Source organism: Malania oleifera, chromosome 10 (genome assembly GCF_029873635.1).
Source record: "Malania oleifera isolate guangnan ecotype guangnan chromosome 10, ASM2987363v1, whole genome shotgun sequence".
Taxonomy (NCBI): domain Eukaryota; kingdom Viridiplantae; phylum Streptophyta; class Magnoliopsida; order Santalales; family Ximeniaceae; genus Malania; species Malania oleifera.
The window spans coordinates 87,176,487-87,197,926 of record NC_080426.1 but is presented as its reverse complement, the minus strand read 5'-3'; the positions used below and the strand labels follow the sequence as shown (position 1 = coordinate 87,197,926).

The 21,440-nt window shown below is 37.6% G+C and overlaps 1 protein-coding gene across 1 annotated transcript; it reads left to right on the top strand.

Moving 5' to 3' along the window:
• Positions 1 to 13,655: 13,655 nt before the first annotated feature.
• On the top strand, positions 13,656 to 20,675 carry LOC131165474 (uncharacterized membrane protein At1g16860-like). The gene is made up of 6 exons (XM_058123324.1): positions 13,656 to 13,698; positions 13,814 to 13,892; positions 14,654 to 15,731; positions 17,642 to 17,797; positions 18,857 to 19,068; positions 20,082 to 20,675. The coding sequence occupies exons 3-6, from the start codon at positions 14,874 to 14,876 to the stop codon at positions 20,272 to 20,274; spliced, it is 1,419 nt and encodes a 472-aa protein (XP_057979307.1). The 5' UTR covers positions 13,656 to 13,698; positions 13,814 to 13,892; positions 14,654 to 14,873; the 3' UTR covers positions 20,275 to 20,675.
• Positions 20,676 to 21,440: the final 765 nt, after the last annotated feature.

Sequence of the window (21,440 nt, the reverse complement as noted above, 5' to 3'; positions counted from 1 at the left end):
ACACAATAGAAAATTGGTGGTCTAGTGGACGAGTGTCCATCACCGAATGGAGTTACACCAATGTGTGTCATGTGATCGTTTTACAAAAATAACGATTAAGCCTATATAAAACTTGGCTCTGATACCAAATGTGAATTCAGGTGTAATCCCAAAAGGGGGGTGAATTGGGTATTTTGAAAATATTTAATTTTACTTCATCAATCAATCCCTACTTTAAGATTTAACACAGAAAATCACCAGGGCTTGAAATTAATTCAATCCAATAAGTTTATATTCAATTATACCCAATTAATTACCAAATGCTTGCAAGGTTATTCAACATACACACTTGCAAGATAGGTAATGAAATGCGATGTGAAATTAAAAGGAGTAAAGGAAAAGAGAAGGCAAACACAATTTTTATGAGATTCAGCCAACCCGACCTAAGTCCTCGCCTTAAGCAACCCACTCAATGATTCAATTAAATCTCTGCTCCTTTAACCAGGATGGAGCTTCCCTTACAATCCGCTGCTTCCAAGAGGTACATCTTCCTCCTAATCCACTGCTTACAAAAGGTACAACTTCCTTCTAATCCGTTGCTTACAAGAGATACAACTTTCTCCTCAAACTAGGTTCACAACCCGAACCATGATTGCAATATAATTATTCTGCAAAAACTCAATAATGCTTTTGCACAAGCTGGTGAGTACAATAGAAATCCCTAACACATATTTATATTGTGATGACCTGCTTAATTTCCACCATTTTTTTTTCTTATAATAAATAAATCAATATTACATATCTCATATTCCAGCTCAGCAGATCATAATCCACCTGGACCCGTGGGTACCAGGGATACATCAGAACACCAAACGGAAGCCTAAGCAGCAGGAAACATACATTCACAGTATAATAAATATGAAAACATCCATCACATTACTATAAATACCAGAGTCACTATATCCACTGTATTTCCATATATACATCCCAAAAATAAGATCTAGGGACATTTCCCACAAAATCTAACTATCCCTACAAAAACTTACCCTTCAAAAAGGGCAGACAACAACTCTAGATCAGCGGGGTTTTTCGTGCTCTACTATCAGAGGCTCCTGAAAAGTTTGTAAAATTTTGGGGTGAGACACCTCTCAGTAAGGGAAATAAACTAATACCAGTGTGTGGCAACATGACTATTTTGTGTTATACATATACCATACATAACATATCCAGTAACTGTTTGTCCAATCTAGTAAAACATATATATATATATATATATATATCAAAACATGGCAGAACATACTACATTTTCATAAACATATCTCATCTTATATATTAGTAATAACAAAAAAACATTCCTGGTAGGTTAGCTGGTTGTTGTCATGTATTACCCCCACATGACTAGGTTGTGTGGCCCAAAGGCGAGACCTGACAATAGTTGGCCGACCACTGCCAAGTCAAAAGTACAGTTTGTAAGTCTGATGGGTCTGCCTGTTCTGGCCTGTACACCAGGGGCGATCACACACACTTCTTAAAAACCACATCGACCATTCAATCTCACACCACTCCGTACAGCAGCGTTAACACAAATATCGTGATCACGAAGACCATGGACACATAGCAATAGTACCATGCAAACACTAGCCTAGACCAAGCCAACCAGGTTCTGATATCATATAACATATACTAAAACTGTGATACATGGATATCTCATATCATTAATTATTAGATCAATCATATTGTTTTGCATATATACATATATTATGAAAATCATCGGCCGGTACGCCGGTATTTCACATTTTATCATAGCTTGGCCCGTACACCAACAAATCATAGTACAGCCTGTACGCTGACAAATCATTTCCATAGCACAGCCCGTGCGCCAGCAAAATATATCCATAGCCCAGCCCATATGCTGGCAATTCATACACATAGCATAGCCCGTACGCCAGCAAACTATATAAAAATCTCGGCCCATACGCCAGTTTTCCATTATAAAAATCAGTATCATTATCATATTCCCAAAAACAGTATTTCATATAAATTTCTACTCATGCCACACTAAATAGATTTTTACTTATTCAACATACCACCATTTTAACAGTATTTTCCCAAATATAAATCGTATATATAAACATATTTACTTTCCAGAAATCAAATGCTATATATACATACATTTTCTTAAAAAGAACTAGTTTAATTTATCCCCTTACCTGACTACCGAGAAAGCCCCCAAAATATTCTAGTCTAACACTCGTAGGATTTCCTGACCAATACCCTAAAAATGAAAACTCCCAGTATTAAACTTCAATATTTTCATGCGTACATCATTTTTTATAATTATCGCAAGACCAAATTTGGCTTAAAAAGTCTTACCTCAACTCAGGGATGATTTCCAACTTACTTTTACCAACGATTCACTCCTGCAGATTTGGAGAGAACTTCCCCAGGAGCGTCGTGGTGGCTTCGGATTGTCAATCCGAGGTAAATTTAGCCCAAAATCAACGAAAGAAAGAAAGAGAACCGAAGGGGAGAGAGAGAGAGGAGAGAGATTTCTTAATAATGAAGTAAAATCCAGATTTTTGTATATATATAAAACTGGATTCATCGACGAATCCTTCATAAATTTCGTCGACGAAATTCAATCCTCGTCGACGAAATTCAGTCGGCTCAAACCTCTCTTGGTATTTCTTCGTCAATGAATCCCCTGTGTTCGGCGACAAATTCTCTAAAGCCCTCGTGGACGAATCCCGTGTATTTGTCGACGAATTCTCTTAAACCTTCATCGACGAAGTCGACTTCCTCCTTCTGTTACGGTCTCCATTTCCCTTCCTCTTTATTATTTAAATCTCATTATTATTCGGGTCGTTACATTCTCCCCTCCTTATAAAATTTCGTCCTCGAAATTTATCGTTCACGTAACTCATCATCACTTAATAAGAAAAAAGGTCTACTCATTTTATTACTTACCCTCACTTATGGTGGAGGAATACCATGGTTACGTTCCGAGTCCTGAGAGATTACATATACAAAAGAAAACTTCTCCCAAAACTAAAATGCTACACTAATTAAGCCATTACATGTACCTGCAAAAGAAAATACTGCCTAACTACTTATATTTTACCCAATCAAACTTCTTGGAATAGATGTGGATACTTCTGTTTCATTTGTTCCTCAGATTCCCATGAAGCCTTTTTAATTGCTTGATTCCTCTACAAAACTTTTACCTGAGGAATCTTTTTGTTGCGTAACTCCTGTACTTTCTTATCCAGAATCTGTATTGGTACCTCCTCAAACACCAATGAATCATTAAGTTCTAATTCATCATAACTGATGATATGAGAAGGATCTGAGATGTATTTCCACAACATCGCAACATGGAATACGTCGTGGACCCTAGATAACACAGGTGGCAAAGCTAGTCTGTAGGCTACCGACCCCACTTTATCTAGAATCTCAAATGGACCGAAAACCTAGGACTAAGTTTACCCCTCTTCCCAAATCGCATAACCCCTTTCAACGGAGCTATCTTCAAAAACGCATGATTGCCCACATCGAATTCCAAATTCCTGTGGCGATTATCAACATAACTTTTCTATCAGCTCTGAGCTACACTAATCCTGTCTCTGATAAGCCGAACCTTATCATGCACTTACTACACAAGCTATGGCCCCACTACCCGCAGCTCACCCACTTCATCCCAAAACAAAGGAGACCGACATCTCCTACCATATAGAGCCTCAAATGGTGCCATGTCAATGCTAGACTAATAACTATTATTATACGCGAACTCTACCAATGGCATGAACTGAGTCCAACTACCCCCAAAATCCAATACGCACACACGAAGCATATCCTCTAATGTCTGTATCGTCCTCTCAATCTGCCCGTCTGACTGAGGATGGAATGTCGTACTAAACGATAACTGAAACCCCAGAGTCTCCTACAAACTCCTCCAAAATCGTGACGTGAATCGCGGGTCTCGATCTGACACAATCGATACTGGCACCCTATGAGAACGAACTATCTCCTGAATGTAGATCTCCGCTAAACGGTTGAGGGAGTAGCTGATCTTGATAGGTATAAAGTGGGCAGTCTTAGTTAAACGGTCAACAATCACCCAAATGGCATTATGGCCTTATAATGTCGTCGGTAGTCCTAACACGAAGTCCATAGATATATGATCCCACTTCAACTCTGGGATAAATAACAGCTACACTACCCTACAAGCCTCTGGTGCTCAGCCTTTACCTGCTGGCACGTCAAACACTGGGCTACATACTCGGCGATCTCTCTCTCTTCATACCACTCCACCAGTACGACTCTCGCAGATCTCTATACATCTTCGTACTGCTAGAATGAACCGTATACAAAGATCTGTGTGCCTCCTCTAAGATAGTCCTCCTGATCTCAGTATCAGCAGGAATACATATTCTGTAACTGAACCGCAAAGCTCCGTCATCTGCAATACTGAAATCCTTCCCCTGACCATTCTGTACTCTATCTATCACCTCTACTAATTTTGGGTCTTCCTTTTGAGCGGCTTTAATTCTTTCTTGCAGAGTAGGCTGTACTACTAGGCTAACAATACACACTAGAAGATCACTCTCTACCAACTCTATGTCGAGTCTCTCTAGATCCATCATGATCGGATACTAGATCTCCATAGCCGCCAACACTGGTTCCCTGGATTTCCTGCTCAAAGCATCAACTACCACGTTTGCTTTCCCCCGGTGATAACTGATGGTACAATCAAAATCCTTTATCAGCTCCAACCACCTTCTCTGCCTCATATTCAGTTCCTTTTGAATGAATAAATACTTTAGGCTCTTGTGGTTAGAGAAAATCTCACACTGCTCGCCGTACAGGTAATGCCTCCAAATTTTCAATGCATGTACCACTGCAGCCAATTCAAGATCATGTGTAGGGTAGTTCTTTTCATATTCTTTCAACTACCTGGACGCATATGTCACTACCTTGCCATGCTGCATCAATACACAGCCAAGTCCCTTCAAGGACGCATCACTATAAATGACATACCCCTCACCCCCTGATGGGATAACCAATACTGGCGCAGTGACTAACCTCTGCTTCAGCTCCTAAAAATTCTGCTCACAGCTATCGTCCCACTCAAATCTAACATTCTTCCTCATCAGTCGTGTCAAAGGTCCTGACAAAGTTGAGAATCCCTCAATGAAACAACGATAATATCCAGTTAGCCCCAAGAAACTCTTGATCTCCTATATATTTCTCGGTCTAGCCCAATTCACTACCGCCTCAATCTTGCTAGGATCCACAGAAATACCATCTCCAGATATAACATATCCCAAGAACACGACCTTTTCAAGCCAAAATTCACATTTACTAAACTTGGCGTACAACTTCTTTTCCCAAAGTGTCAGCAAAACCTGCCTCAGGTGCGTTTCATGCTCCTCATAGCTCCTTAAATAGACCAGTACATCATCAATAAACACAACAACAAACTGGTCTAGGTATTGGTGAAAGACTCTGTTCATCAAGTCCATAAATATCGTAGGAGCATTCGTCAGACCAAACGACATAACAAGAAACTCTTAATGCCCGTACTTGGTCCTGAAGGCCGTCTTCAAGACGTCTTCTACTTTCACCTTTACCTGATGGTAGCCGGATCTGAGGTCAATTTTTGAATACACCCGTGTACCCTAGAGCTGGTCCAACAAATCGTCGATATAGGGTAGAGGATACTTGTTTTTAATTGTCACTTTATTAATCTCCCTATAGTCTATACACATCCTCGTAGTCTCATATTTCTTCTTTACAAATAAAACTGGAGCTCCCCACGGAGATACACTAGGTCGTATGAAGCCCTTATCAAGCAGATCTTGTAACTGATTCTTCAATTCTGCCAATTCTACTAGCGCCATTCGATAAGGTACTTTAGAAATCGGCGCTGTATAGGAAGGTAGATCAATAGGGAAATCTACCTCATGATCGGGTGGCAAACCTGGTAACTCGTCTGGGAAAACATCTGTAAACTCCTTTACTACAGGCGTACTAGCAAGTTTCAATTCATTTTCTGACATCTCCTTCATAACAGCCACAAACCCCTGACAGCCACTCAGCAGTAGTCTTTTTGGCCTGAATAGATGAAACTAGCTGAGGCGGGGATTGCACTCGCGACCCTAAGAACTTAAATTTTGTTTCCCTCCGAAATCTAAATATCACTTCTTGTGCTCGACAATCTATGCTAGCAAAATTAGCTGCTAGCCAATCCATGCCAAATATAATATCAAACTCGTGCATGTCTAGCACTATCAGATCAGCAGACAAAATTTTTCCTTGAATATTAACTAGACAACCTCGGAGCACCCTACTACACCTCACTGCTGACCCAGTAGGTGTAGATACCAACAATTCAACATTTAATGATTGTGTTTCAGCCCTACATAATTTAACACACCTTGAGGACACGAACGAGTGTGTAACTCTTGAATCAAACAATGCAATAACTTTAAAGGAAAGCATAATAACCATACTTGTCACCACGTCACCTGCCGTCTTAGCCTCACCCAGCGTCAGAGTAAACACCCTGGCTGGAGCCGTATTCCTCTGCTAGCCCCCACATGGTGCCTGATAACCTCCCTGGTATGGTCTGGGAGCTAGAACTACATCTGGTGGGGTAGGACAGTGTCGCACCATGTGCCCCAATCTACCGCAGCGATAGCACACCATACCACCATCTGGTGGGGTAGGACAATCTCACACCATGTGCCCCGATCTACCATAGTGATAACACACCACACCACCAGCTCGACACTCCCCCCAGTACCTCCTACCACAAGTCTGACAAACTGGAGGACCCTGCCCTACCTGCACCTCGCGTCCTCCTGTCTCCTGCCTTCGCCCTCTGTCATAATTTCCTCTCCTCCACTAACCTGGCCTATGACCCTGCTGGCAGCCCGTAGATGCAAATCTCTTCCTCTGTCCCTATTCCTCTACATCAAGATGCTCACCAATCTCTGTCAAGGCTGCCCTGTCGACTAACTCAGCAAAGTCCTGGATCCGCAGTGCCACCACCTGCTTAAATATACTTCGCCTCAAGCCTCTTTCAAACTGCCTCGCCTTCTTCACCTCATCAGGAACAATATACAGGGCGAAACGAGAGAGCTCGATGAAACATGCTGCATACTACTGGACGGATAGCTGTCCCTGCTTCAGACTCAGGAACTCTTCTACCTTAGTCTCCCTGACAGTAGCTAGAAAATATATATCAAAGAACAATTCTTTAAACTGGTCCCATGTCATAGTTATAGGAGCCGCCCTCTGCTGCTCCAACAGCCTCACTACAGTCCACCACCTCTCGGTCTCTCCTGTCAATCTATAGGTGGTGAAGAGGACTCTCTGTTCCTCAGTACACTGTAACACGGCCAAGACCTTCTCGGTCTCCTGCAACCAGTTCTCAGTGGCTATAGGGATTAACTCCACCCGAGAATGTCAGAGGATTCATCTTCGTAAACTTCTCGATTGTGCACCCATGACCTGCAGATGGACCACTCTGCTCTCTCGAGCTCCTAGTGATCTCAGCCATAACCTGCTGAGCCACGCTACGTAATACCACGTCAGAGTCGGTCCCAGCTGCACCTAATGGTCCTGCTCCATCACTGCCACTCGCATGGGCACTATTTTCTCCTGGATCCATCCTGAAAAATAGTAGTTGCAACTCAGTAATCCTATCCTCATAATTTACCCACCTATCCTCACCACTTATCTCAACATTTCGAACTCATTTCTAATCCCTAGTCCTACGAATAGGAACACAACCCGACAATAGCTTACTATGGTTTTCCTGAAATCGTCATCCTAGGAAAAACATATAAACTACCACGGAAGTCCTGCCTCCAGACTATAGAACAACCTTAAATCATTTCCTAAACTCTGGTATTGTTTCTATTGCTTTCTAAAGTCTACATAACCTAGCCACCTAGGCTCTGATACCAAACTGTGACAACCTGCTTAATTTCCACATTTTTTTTCTTATAATAAATAAATCAATATTACATATCCCATATTCCAGCTCAACAGATCATAATCCACCTAGACCCGTGGGTACCAAAAATACATCGGAACACCAAATGGAAGTCTAAGCAGCAGGAAACATACATTCACAGTTTAATAAATACGAAAACATCCATCACATTACTATAAATACCAAAGTCACTATATCCACTGTATTTCCATATATACATCCAAACAATAAGATCTAGGGACATTTCCCACAAAATCTAACTGTCCCTACAAAAATTTACCCTTCAAAAAGGGCAGACAACAACTCTAGATTAGCAGGGCTTTTTGCGCTCTCCTATCAGAGGCTCTTGAAAAGTTTATAAAATTTTAGGGTGAGACACCTCTCAGTAAAGGAAATAAACTAATACTAGTGTGTGGCAACATGAGTATTTGTGTCATACATATACCATACATAACATATCCAATAACTTTTTGTCCAATCTAGGAGAACATATATATATATGTATATATATATATATATATATATATATCAAAACATGACAGAACATACTGCATTTTCATAAACATATTTCATCTTATATATTAGTAATAACACAAAAACATTCCTGGTAGGTTAGCTGGCTGTTGTCATGTATTACCCCCACATTACTGGGTTGTGTGGCCCAAAGGCGGGACCTGAGAATGGTTGGCCGACCACTGTCAAGTCAAAAATACAGTCTGTAAGTCTGATGGGTCTGCCTGACCTAGTCTGTACACCAGGGGCGATCACACACACTTCTTAAAAATCACATCGACCATCCAATCTCACACCACTCCGTACAGCGGCGTTAACACAAATATCGTGATCACGAAGACCATAGACACATAGCAACGGTACCGTGTAAGTGCTAGCCTAGACCAAGCCAACTAGGTTTTGATATCATATAACATATACTAAAATTGTGATACATGGATATCTCATATCATTAATTATTAGATCAATCATATCGTTTTGCATATATACATATATTATGAAAATCATCGGCCCGTAAGCTGATATTTCACATTTTATCATAGTTCAGCCCGTACGCCGGTAAATCATAGCATAGCCCGTACGGTGGCAAATCATTTCCATAGCACGACCCGTGCACTGGAAAAATATATCCATAGCCCAACCCATACGCTGGCAATTCATACACATAGCACAGCCCGTACGCCGGCAAAACATATAAAAGTCTCGGCCCGTACGCCGGTTTTTCATTATAAAAATCAGTATCATAATCACATTCCCAAAAACTACTCATACCACACTAAACATATTTTCACCTATTCAACATACCATCATTTTAACAGTATTTTCCCAAATATAAATCGTATATATAAACATACTTACTTTGCAGAAATCAAATTATATATATATACATACATTTTCTTAAAAAGAACTAACTTAATTTATCCCCTTACCTGACTACTGAGAAAACCCCCAAAATATTCTAGTCTAACACCCGTAGGATTTCCTGACCAATACCCTAAAATTGAAAACTCCCAGTATTAAACTTCAATATTTTTATGTGTACATCATTTCCTATAACTATCGTAAGACCAAATTTGGCTTAAAAAGCCTTACCTCAACTCAGAGATGATTTCCAACTTGCTTTCACCAACGATCCGCTCTAGCAGATTTGGAGAGAACTTCCCCAGGAGCGTCTTGGTGGCTTCGGATTGTCAATCTGGTGTAAATTTAGCCCGAAATTGACGAAATAAAGAGAGAGAACCGAAGGGGAGAGAGATAGGAGAGAGATTTCTTAATAATGAAGTAAAATCTAGATTTTTGTATATATATAGAACTGGATTCATTGACGAGCCACGTCATACGTCGACGAATCCTTCATTAATTTCATCGACGAAATTCAGTCCTCGTCAACGAAATTCAGTTGGCTCAAACCTATCTCGGTATTTCTTCATCAACAAATCTCCTGTGTTCATCGACGAATTCTCTAAAGCCCTCGTGGACGAATCCTCTGTATTCGTCGACGAATTCCCTGATGATCCCCCCTTAGTTATTCCTTCCAAAAATGCAATGTTGTCGACAAAGTCGACTTCCTCCTTCTGTTGCGGTCTCCATTTCCCTTCCTCTTTATTATTTAAATCTCATTATTATTCAGGTTATTACACATATGATAAAACTTGAAGCTCAGTATGTATATAACGATAAAATCGTTATATGCATGATATGCTTCACACAATTACCTTCAAGATAATATCTCTGAAAAATTAATTTCTTATAAATAAATGCTTTGGAGATTTTAGGGTTTCAAACCAATCCACTTGATGCAGGAAAATCAAGATATGATCCTTGTAAAAATAATCTTTAGTAACACTCAGATCTAAGTTCCAATTATCAAGTAATTTGCAAGATTAACTCTTTGAATAAAAATATGACTTGAAATATTGCAAAAATTTCTCACAAGTATATATTTAAACACTCTCAAATTTTGCAATCAAATAGTTTTGTAGTAGTTAATCTTAGAACGAAAAATATATTCAAGAATATCTCAAAGAGTTTAGTTCAAACAAATTTTTCTCAAGTATGTATGTTCAATCAGTGAATAAACTACTCAAATTGTTATTTTTGTTCACAAGTAATATATATATATATATATAAATTTAATGAGCTATGAGAATAACAAAAATAAGATTTAAATGTGTAAAATCCTTTTACCAAACCTTAAACCTCAAGATGAATGAAACGTTGCAGTAAGATATGAGTGAAAGCTTTTGACGCTTGAATGAGAATGCCCAAAACTTGATATATAGAAGTTGGAATGCAGGCCCGTAGAGAATTTTCGTTTAGCGCTCTCAAGATATGTTTAAAAGGTGAGGCACTAGGGTTCTTAGGTTAATTTTATATGAGTTCTCGACCCTAAGTTTAATCTCAGTCGTTGGATCAATTTAAATGGACAAAATTCCACACGTATCCCCGTTAAATCGCAGTTCTGCGCCCGACATTCGTTGACGTGAACGTGAGTTTGTCGACGAGAGACTCGTCTGAAATTTTTGTACTCTTGGTATTTTCTCATCGACGAGAACAAGGTGTTCGTCGCCGAGTGGCCTTCATGCGTTCCTCGACAAGGCCTCTAAAAATTTGCCACCAAAATTCAGCTTAACTTAGACTCTTTTAAACAAATTCTTCATGATATGCATGTGTCCTAAGGTCAGTCTAAGGTATGATTTTGAGCTTCTAGTTATATCATATAAAATATGCAAATACAATGAAATCTAAATACCCATTTCCATGACTATCAATACTAAGTGATTTGTCATTATCAAAACAGGATTTGACTTATAGAGTCAACATGTATATTAGGACACTTGAGTTTATAGGTTTTAACTTAAGTCACAAACTCACATTTATAGTTTTCAAATATAAAACAAAGAGTTTGTCAAACAAATCCTGAACTCAATTCTGTTTTCCAAAGGGATAAGTTTTTAACATCTTGGTTTCATAATCATTTTCATACTTGGTCTCAGTTTTATCAAAATGAGTCTTATGTCCTAAGGGTTCAAAAAAAAGTAAAGCATATTTTCAATAAATGACATACAAGTAAATAAGATATCAAAATGATTCTTCAAATGTCTTTTTATTAACAAGATATCTTATATTCAAGGTGAAATTCATTTGGACAAGTATTAAACTTTATTAGATTTAATATATTTCATATAATTTCTTCCAAAAATGTTTTAAATCCTCAAAAGACTTTTTGACAAGAAAAAATTGAGCAATCATCATTTAACATAGTGCAGCCTTTAGTCCTAAACACCTTTCGGTATCTGGAGCCTAACTTTTGCTAGAAAAAGTTCAAATAGGACGACCTTGGTGTCTATGGAAAGTTAAGAAAAAATACCACAACTTTCGTGTTGATGACTTTTTCTAATTTTGGGTAATCGTCGACGTACATAGGAAATCGTCGATAGTTTCATAGAGCCTAGAAAAATCGTCGATAGTTTGGGAAAGTGATAGAATACCAATGGCTAAAAAATGGCTAGTTTTTCCTGGGAGTTGCTCCTAACAGCTAGTTAATGGCTATAAGGGATTTTTGGCTATATATACAAGTCCATAGACTTGTTTAGTATGATTTTTTATTATTGTTAATCATATTTGTGAAAAATATCTTTGAATCCAAAGCCTAACACTTTGCACTTGCATTTTAGTTATTCATTCACAAAGTGTTCAATCCTCTCTTACTATTTGATCTTGTGTGAATCATTCCTTGAGAGATAAGAGTGAGGATTTGATTGTATCTCATATCAGCTCATTTGAGGAGCTTTTCTTTGTATATCATCTTCGTTGTAATAGGTTCTTTGTGAACCGCTTGGTGAAGATTCTATGTGAACTAAAGTGAAGACTTTTTGTGAGCATGTAGGGATTTGTTCCTGAGTATAGGGTTGTGTACTCGAGTTGTAAGGCTTGCTCCGCCGGAAAAGGAGCGTTTATAGTGGATTGTGGAATCCTTGGCTTGGTGCTAAGGCGTGAATCTAGGTTTGGTGCCGAACCACGTTAAAACCCGGTGTTAAGCTTTTTTCTCCCTACTCTTTATTTACTTGTCTTGTGCACATTTTATATTTTATCTATTATGATATAATTGATTGCTTCTAGCCAAGACATTTGTTTTGTAGAGAAATTTTAAATACATAAAAAGAGTCATTCACCCTCCCTCTAACTCTATATTGTATATCCGTTGCGGGGCTCACGTATATACTCCACAGGCTACGACCGTCTAAGAGAGTATACACATATCGAGGGTATAATGGTCATTTTATTGAAATGCTCATTAGGATTCCCATGTTGAATTGAAAATTGATATAAGAATCTTTGCATACATCCATGAAAGTCTTACAATGCAAACTAAACAAAAATATTCCCATAAGTCCAGCATCATACTCTTGGAATTAGATTCTTGGAATGTAATTTCCTATAAATATTTTTGATTTCGTGAACCAAACACTGCCTAAAAATAAGATTAAATATTTGTTATATAAATGGTATAAATAATTTCCTATTTTTTAAAATTAATACTATAAACCTAAATATCCATGAATTTTATACTATATATATAGAAGTTTGAATAGTATTGGCGGATCCACTAAAGTGCTTGTGAGTATTTTAACACTTAATCCATATTTCTCTTCTGTTAAAATAATTTAAATATTCACAAGCATCTTAAACAACGATTAAAATCTACCGTGTTCAACTAGTCTTTAAATATTTTTTTTTTTGCTAAATCAAAAAGTAAAACTAATAGAAACTGAGAAAGTTAAAATAAATTCTGGGGTAAAAAATACAATTTAGTGTGGAAGACATTTTCTGTTTGGAATGATACATAATAAGATAAAAGATTGTTTTTGAATTGATAAAAATTTTCTGCTTTGTGTGTATTATGTAATGTACAAGAGCGTTCTTGCGGATATTGAATGGTCAGCGGTCAACCATTATGGATTAACTTGGAATAATTTTTTTTTTTTATTATGTCAATTCTCAATACGGCAAGAAAGGTCTGTTCTTCTAGAAATAGGGGATTTTGAAGAAAAGATAGGAAGTGGCAGGTTGGACATTTCCCGAGAGAGCGAGGGATATTTCTGTAATTACGCATATACAGCTTCAAGTGGAGTGGAAAACTGAAAGGGGGGCAGGGAGGAAGGTGAAGGGTGTGCTTTCAGTTTCCACCTTTTCTTCTGAAAGTAAATTTTCTTTATTATTATTATATTTTCTTTTGTTGTTTGCTTTTTGGTTTCCTTCCAATTCTATTTGCACCCAAAACGACCAATTTTCTCCACCCTCTCCGTCTCTCTCTAGAAGGTTGCCATGGAGATCCATATCAGAAGCAGTCCTATCTTACCTCTCCTTTGATTTTGCGATGTCTTTACATCATCAGGTATGCATCTCTCTAGCTGTCTATGATCTTGTTTCAGTGACCCTTTATCACGTTGTACTGTCTCTCGCATCCCTTTTCGGTCTCTCCTGAGCTTGGAACTACGCATTTTAGGGTTTCTGATCTCTCCCATTCGGCTTGCGTTTCTGTAAAATCAAAATGTGGGTATTTAAGCTAAGCCGATTTGCCATAAGGTTATTAGATTTTGTGGGTTTTCTATGCCCTAAATGGTGCTAGTGAAATTTCCTGCGGTTTTGGATCTTGGATCTCAATTGCGAATGTCGACTTGATTTCTGGGATTTGGTATCTTTTGTAAACGGAAGCGGGGGGCTATATTTTCCTTTTTTTGGGATTTTGTTTCTATTTTTGGCTTGAGTAGCATGGCAAGAAAAAGGCATAGGGAATCTGTCCATATGAAGCTCCTTATTTATGGCATGTGTACTTCAGTTCTGTTCCCCATGCCTCTATCAAAGGGTTTTGTTCCTCATAATGTCTTTTATGAGACTGCTCGGTTCATGAACTGAACTTGTTTTCAGATCCATGATGCTGAAGGTAGAGTTTTCTGTTAATCCCGTTGATGACATTCTGAGAGAGTGCTTATCTTTCTGTGTATAATTATTATTGTTCATTCATCCCCTAGTTGGCTGCTCAGAAGATCTTTTTGTCTGCACGGTGAATTGAAAATGCGTTTCTGTGAGCCTTTTCTTTTTGGTTTTTCTGGGCATCCCATTTCTTTTGATGATTGATTCATGGTATCAATGCAGGCCTTTGATGGATTATTTGGAATAAATCTTTGAAGGGTTCTGAAGTCATGGCTGCACTGTTATCCTATGCTACAATTTAATTTGTATGGTGGTAGGGGCCCAAAATTGAGCACTTGAGATCCTCCCTTGTAGTTGTTGTGGCTGGAATCCTGTTGCGTTTGCAGTGGTGCTGATTGTGCCTTGTTGTTAAGTTTCTTTTGTGACCAGTCAAATCAGTTTGATGGGTTCCCGTTTCCCATCCCATCAGCTGAGCAATGGCCTGTATGTATCAGGCCGGCCAGAGCAACCAAAAGAAAGGCCACCAACAATGAGCTCAACGGCCATGCCTTATACTGGTGGTGATATTAAAAAATCCGGAGAACTTGGGAAAATGTTTGATATCCCAGTAGATGGTTCCAGGTCAAGAAAATCTGGACCTATAAATAATGCCCCATCAAGATCTGGATCATTTGGTGGTGCTGCAACCCACTCAGGACCAATCATGCCTAATACTGCAAATCGACCGAGCTCTGGTACTTCAGTAAAGAAGTCTAATTCAGGACCACTTAATAGACATGGTGATCCAGTGAAGAAGTCTTCTGGTCCTCAACCTGGAGCTGGAACTGTTTCTCGCCAAAATTCAGGCCCTCTACCTCCAGTTCTCCCTACCACAGGTCTCATTACATCTGGCCCCATTTCTTCAGGCCCCCTAAATTCATCAGGTGCTCCTCGGAAAGTATCTGGTCCGTTGGATTCCACAGGTTCAGTCAAGCTGCAAAGTGTCCCTATGGTTCACGGCCAAGCTGTGACTAATCTTAGCCAGGAGGATGAATATTCTTTTCATCGTAGTTTCCCGAAGCCAATACTTTGGTCAATGATTCTGCTGTTTGTAATGGGTTTCATTGCTGGTGGTTTTATCCTTGGTGCTGTCCACAATCCCATTCTTCTCATTGTTGTTGTGGTTCTCTTTGGCACGGTTGCTGCTGCTTTTACTTGGAATGCTTATTGGGGAAGAAGAGCTATAACTGGTTTCATTGCCAGTTATCCAGATGCTGATCTTAGAACTGCAACGGAGGGCCAATTTGTCAAAGTTTCAGGGGTATGTGTTTTTTGAGAAATGCTGAAAGAAATACTTGTTATTCTGCTTTTGCGTGTTTTATCAAAATACATAGCCATAATTCTTAGATTAGTTTATTAGGATATGAATTTTGTTGTCTAAGCCTGGTTTTTATTTTTATATTGGTTTCATAATTTTCATTTCTGCAAGTTTCTAGTAAAAGCATCACACCCTAGATAATCAATCTAATTGTGTAGCATAATCATGCTGGGGCGTGCACTTTTTTATTTATTTATTTTTTGTCGTCCTTGAAAAAGCAAGACTTGGAGCCATAGCTATATTTTAATGGAAGAATGAATATAAGATTCAGATTATAATTTAAAATATGAAAGGATTGTAGGTTTATTGTTTAAAGTCAAAACAGTTGTGACTGTTCTCAATATATGTTTGTGTGGCATAATTTTGCTGGATTTACATTTCTTTTATTTACCTTTACTTCCCTGGGTAGAATTATTATAATGCCCGAGTTGCTTTTGGATGGAAGAATGAATATATGAAGATTCATGCTATAATTAAAATATGGTATCTAGATTTTGGCTTCATTAGTGAAAAGGTTAAAAATGTCCTCTGGATTTATTTTCCCTTTATGCTGATGGGTTAAAAGTTGGTGAAACGAAAAAGATTAGGAGGATGGGAGCAAAAAATGAGGATAAATGGAGGGTAGATAGAGGAGACTGTATGAAGCCTAAAGGGTAGAACAGAAACTTGGAGAACATAACATTTTAACTCAAAAAAATCGTTCTTAAAAAAAAAAAAAAAAAAACTAAAATTAAAATGTTGCTATATATTGAACCATACTATACAAGGGTCTGTTTAGATGAAGTTGATGAACACTAGAATTTGAATTGCTTCATTGTGTTTCTGTTAGCATTTAAATTATAGATCTTTGGTATGGAGTTGCCTTTGATGTATGAAAGTTCTAGTTTCTATCATGTCCCTATTTTTGGCACGTGACCGGCCTTGACTCCATCCAAAAATCCAATGGAGGCACCAGGCCTAGCAAGGAATTTGTTTCTGCAAAACTATCATTTGAATGCAAGTAATAAGCCAGTTAAGATTGAGTACTTGTTAAAACACAAGATAGAGCCAGTCATGTGCCAAAAATAGGGACGTGGCAGTTTCCTTCCCTGCAAAATCCATTTCTCATTCATAAGGTGACTAGCCTTCCATTGCATATAACCATGTCATCTTGCCCATCCTCACAAGGGGAAATCCTGGCCTCTTTTTAAGGTCTCCATGGGGTGGCAATCAAGATTTGGGGAATCTAGGTAGCAACTAAGGGATGAAGCTCCAGTTGTTTCTAAGGAGTTGAGATCCTAATTGACATAGAGAGGATGGGGCGAATGAGGAGCCAAAGGGGTTCTGCATCTGAGGCTTGTGGTAATAATAGCTGGAGACTGGGGCGTAGATGGGAAATGCAAGGAATAATCGAGGTAAATTTATAAGGGTGAGAAAATTCCAAATTTTATGCCATGACCTCCAATTGATGGGCTTCTACTTGGAATGTTATTCGTTCTATGTGACACCCCTTAGAAGTTATAATGCATATTGGTGACAAAGAAGAAGACAATTGGAGTTTGGAAGTTGGAATCATATTTGTTGTATTTATGGAAATTAACAAGAGAATATATGCAATTTTTTTGACATTTTGTTGGGGTGCTGATTGGTGTCTGGGAATAATTTTGTTGAAAATATTGCCTTTTTGACATGCACACACATACATGGATGGGGTGGGAAAGATACCTAGGTCTTTGTTGTTGGTTTGAAGAACACTTCTTTTCTTGGCAATGTTTGTGTGGTCAATTTTTTGTTCTTCTGATGAAGTTGGGTGTTCCATGTCTTAAAATTTGCATATTTAGTCAAAATAATGATTGGTTGTAATATTTTTGAAGGTGATTACATGTGGAAATGTTCCTCTTGAGTCATCCTTTCAAAAGGTTCCTAGATGTGTGTATACATCTACAAGTTTATATGAGTATCGAGGATGGGATTCAAAAGCTGCCAACCCGACGCATCGCCGTTTTACATGGGGTCTTCGATCTCTTGAGGTGAAGATCTTTACCTTCATTTATTTGACTAGATGTTTTTAGAGAAGCCTTCTTACTGTTATTTAGAAATTTCGATTGGGTATTTGGTTTCTTTAATGGATTTGATATCTCTTTTTCATGCTAATGCATATGCATTCTGTATTATGAAGGTTTCAAATTCAAATGCTTTCTTACACTTAGGACTGTATCCAGTGTAGTTGCTTTTGATCCATTGTTCAAAATGTCTGGCATGTTACTTGAACCCCTGCCAATTATCAAGTTGTCGAGGGAAAATAGAGAAACTAACCCTCAGCTCAGTCTAGACAAGATTCATCTGGACAAAGTCAACACTGAAATCCTGGAATGCTGTGAAGTCAGCTGTGTGTGGTATCATTGAAACATCTGTCAGTTTGGTATTTTGATAACTGAATGTATATAATCATAATATCTTGCACATGTTATGGCTGGTTTTATTCAGTCGATTGAAGTTGAATGGGGTTACCAGAATTGGAAGTTGTTTTGAACTTGTTAGGAATGGGTGGATGAATATTCAAAAATCATCATGGTGTCATTGGACGTCCATGGGGAAAAAAAAAAAAAAAAAATTTCTTTGGTCAGTGAATACTCTGAATGAAGAAAAATCAAGCTGCTAGTGCCTTTCATAGATGGTTCTTTTTGTTGCACTTGCTTTATTCCCATTTTGCAAGTATTTTTTGCTCATCTTTTTTTTACACGTGATTCATTCCCATTTCACAAGTGTAAAGTATTTTTGCTCATTTTTGTTGGAGGGATTATTTAGCTGCTCAATGTATACATTTCTGGACTGTGGACCTCCGGCCTATTGTGAGGCTGCATGATATAGTTCTGATGCATGTTATGACATTATTTGCATGTTACAACATTATTGAAATTTTATTATTTATTATTTGTACATTATTTGCATGTTACAACATCATTAAAGTTACGTTATTTATATTTCCTTCTTTTATGCTTAAAAAAGTTTAGTTTTGAGTGATGGAATGTTTTACATGTGTGCAGATTTTTTTTTTCTTTTTGATGGGATTTTTTATGGGTTTGCAGAGGCACGTGGTTGATTTTTACATTTCTGACTTCCAGTCTGGGCTGAGGGCATTGGTTAAGACTGGCTACGGTGCTAGAGTGACTCCGTATGTTGATGAATCTGTTGTTGTTGACATCAATGAGTCAAACAGAGAGATGTCTCCGGAATTCATCAGATGGTTAGGAGAGAGAAATCTCTCAAGTGATGATCGAGTAATGCGTTTGAAAGAAGGGTAAAAAAATTTAACCTCTTACTATAGAAGCCTCTAATTCTTTTAATTCCATTAGGCCGGCGGCTAAGAAATTGTAAAACAAGCCAAAAAAACAACAAACAAAGCAAAAGAAAAACAAAAGATGCAAAGTTAACTTTTCCTTTCTTTTCTTTCCCCTTTTCTAAGTCTTAGATGGCAGGATGTAGTAATCTAAAATGGTGGAAATTTTTTTTTGGGTGGCCCCCATCCCCCTTATCAACCCCCCCACACCCCTCAACCCCTCAAGAAAAAAAAAAGGAAAAAAAAAAATGACCCAAACCAAACCATACACAGGACATGAGCAAATGATTTCAACCTGCATCTTTTTTAGAAAATGTCAAACTAGAAAGCTTACTGCTTATCTTGTTCTCCTGGTTATTTTCCCATTGATGAAGGTCCTACATGGATGACTTTCCATCCAAATGGATCATGTACCATTTAATTTTATTAAGAGATGTTGGCAGTCACATGTAGTAAAACATTTTATGAAAAGGCTTATTAGTTTAATATAATGCTTTCCATATGTACTATTTTCCTTTCCCTAAGGACCTCACACCTTTGAAAGTCCAGCATTTTTACTTGGTAATAAGCTCTAACTTAGTCCAGAAAAAAATTTCAATATGCTTTTTCATGATCTGAATACAAGAATATAGGATGAATGTATACAAAAAACTATGATAAGGGATTGCGGGGGAGAGTGAGAAATAATGCTTTGGCCCTGTACAATGGCGATAAGGGAAAAGCAAAATGGAAAAGAAGAAAATTTTTTGGGATGGATGGGTGTTTTCTTTTAAATGTTGTCACCCTTACAAGTGGACAGCGAGGAAGAAAACACTGCATTTGATTCTTCTATGCACAAACATGAGAATTGGGAATTCTTACTAGTTGTTTGACCCATGTTAATGACAAACATATTTGCATCAATTACTTCCAGTAAATTATTTTGTGATGGAGAAGAAACTTATATTTCTGAATTTGTTTACTGATATTGATAGGTACATTAAAGAAGGTAGTGCTGTAAGTGTAATGGGGGTTGTTCAGCGGAATGATAATGTGCTGATGATTGTTCCTTCCCAAGATCCAATACCAACAGGGTGCCAATGGTTCAAGTGCATTCTGCCTGCTAGCCTTGAGGGTATTGTCTTAAGATGTGAGGACACTTCTAAGATCGATGTCATTCCTGTGTAGAAATAGAGCATTTTGAAGCCCAAATTCATGCCATTATTGTTTTTTGAGATTTAATTGGTTGGTTAGTGTTGACAGTGATGGTGACAGTAATAGTGGTGGTGATGTTCTTTCTTTTTTCTTTTTTTATTTCTTTTTTATTTCTTTTTTAGTTTTTTTCCACCTGGTGTATAGTTTTTATGTGATTTATTTTCATCTTAGGGTTGAACCCTTTGTAATGAGGTTGGTGTGATTATAGTGCAGGGGAACTGAAGTGTTCATTGAAGGGATTTGAGGGTTGAGAGATGATGTGTTTAAAAATGCTTTGAGATAATTTCGGTTATATGGGTCGTGTCTAAGTTGTGTACTCTGAGATGTGAATGTTATCTTGTTTGTTATGGAATGAATCCTTTGCTGGTTCAGCATAGCGTGTGCTTTTGTTGTGTTTGCTTTGGGCCAAACCAGACAGGTTCTACGCATGAATTAGGAATAAGTTTGCTTTGGGCTCCAAAGACCCTTCCACATTTGATGGCTTATTCTAGTTTTTCAGATGGCCATTATAGCCCAAAACAAACTGGATTTCAAGCTTGGATTCATGCCTGAATTTTATGTTGGAACCTCAATGGATTAGACTGTGATGGATTATTGGTTGAACAAATTATAATTCTTATGCTACTCAATTAAGCTACAGTTTTAATCAGGTACTTTGTGTGGGTTGGCAAATAATTTTTTCATTCTTAATAATATGTTTTTTAATTTGGTCAATTACTTATTTAATAACATAATAATTATTGTTTTTGAAATTGCAATTTGGTAAATTGTAAATCATTTATTAAATATAAAATTAATTTTAAAATTACAATTATAAATTTAAAACCGATCTATTTTTAAATTTAAGGAGAAAATATAATTATTTATGAAATATGATTCTAAAAAATTTACCCAAAACATAATTGTAAGTGTAATTTTTCATAGAAATTTAAATATATTGAGTATAACTATCTTAAAAATTTAATTCTTAACAAATTAAAAATAGATGCCCCTTAAGTTAAAACTTTCAAAATTTATAATCATTATAGTGTTTAGATTTGTCACATCATAGCATCCATGGACCCATCATAAACTTGGTAGAGTGATTAGACTAGACTATAATTCGAATGGCCAAATGATAATTCTTATCCGACTCATTT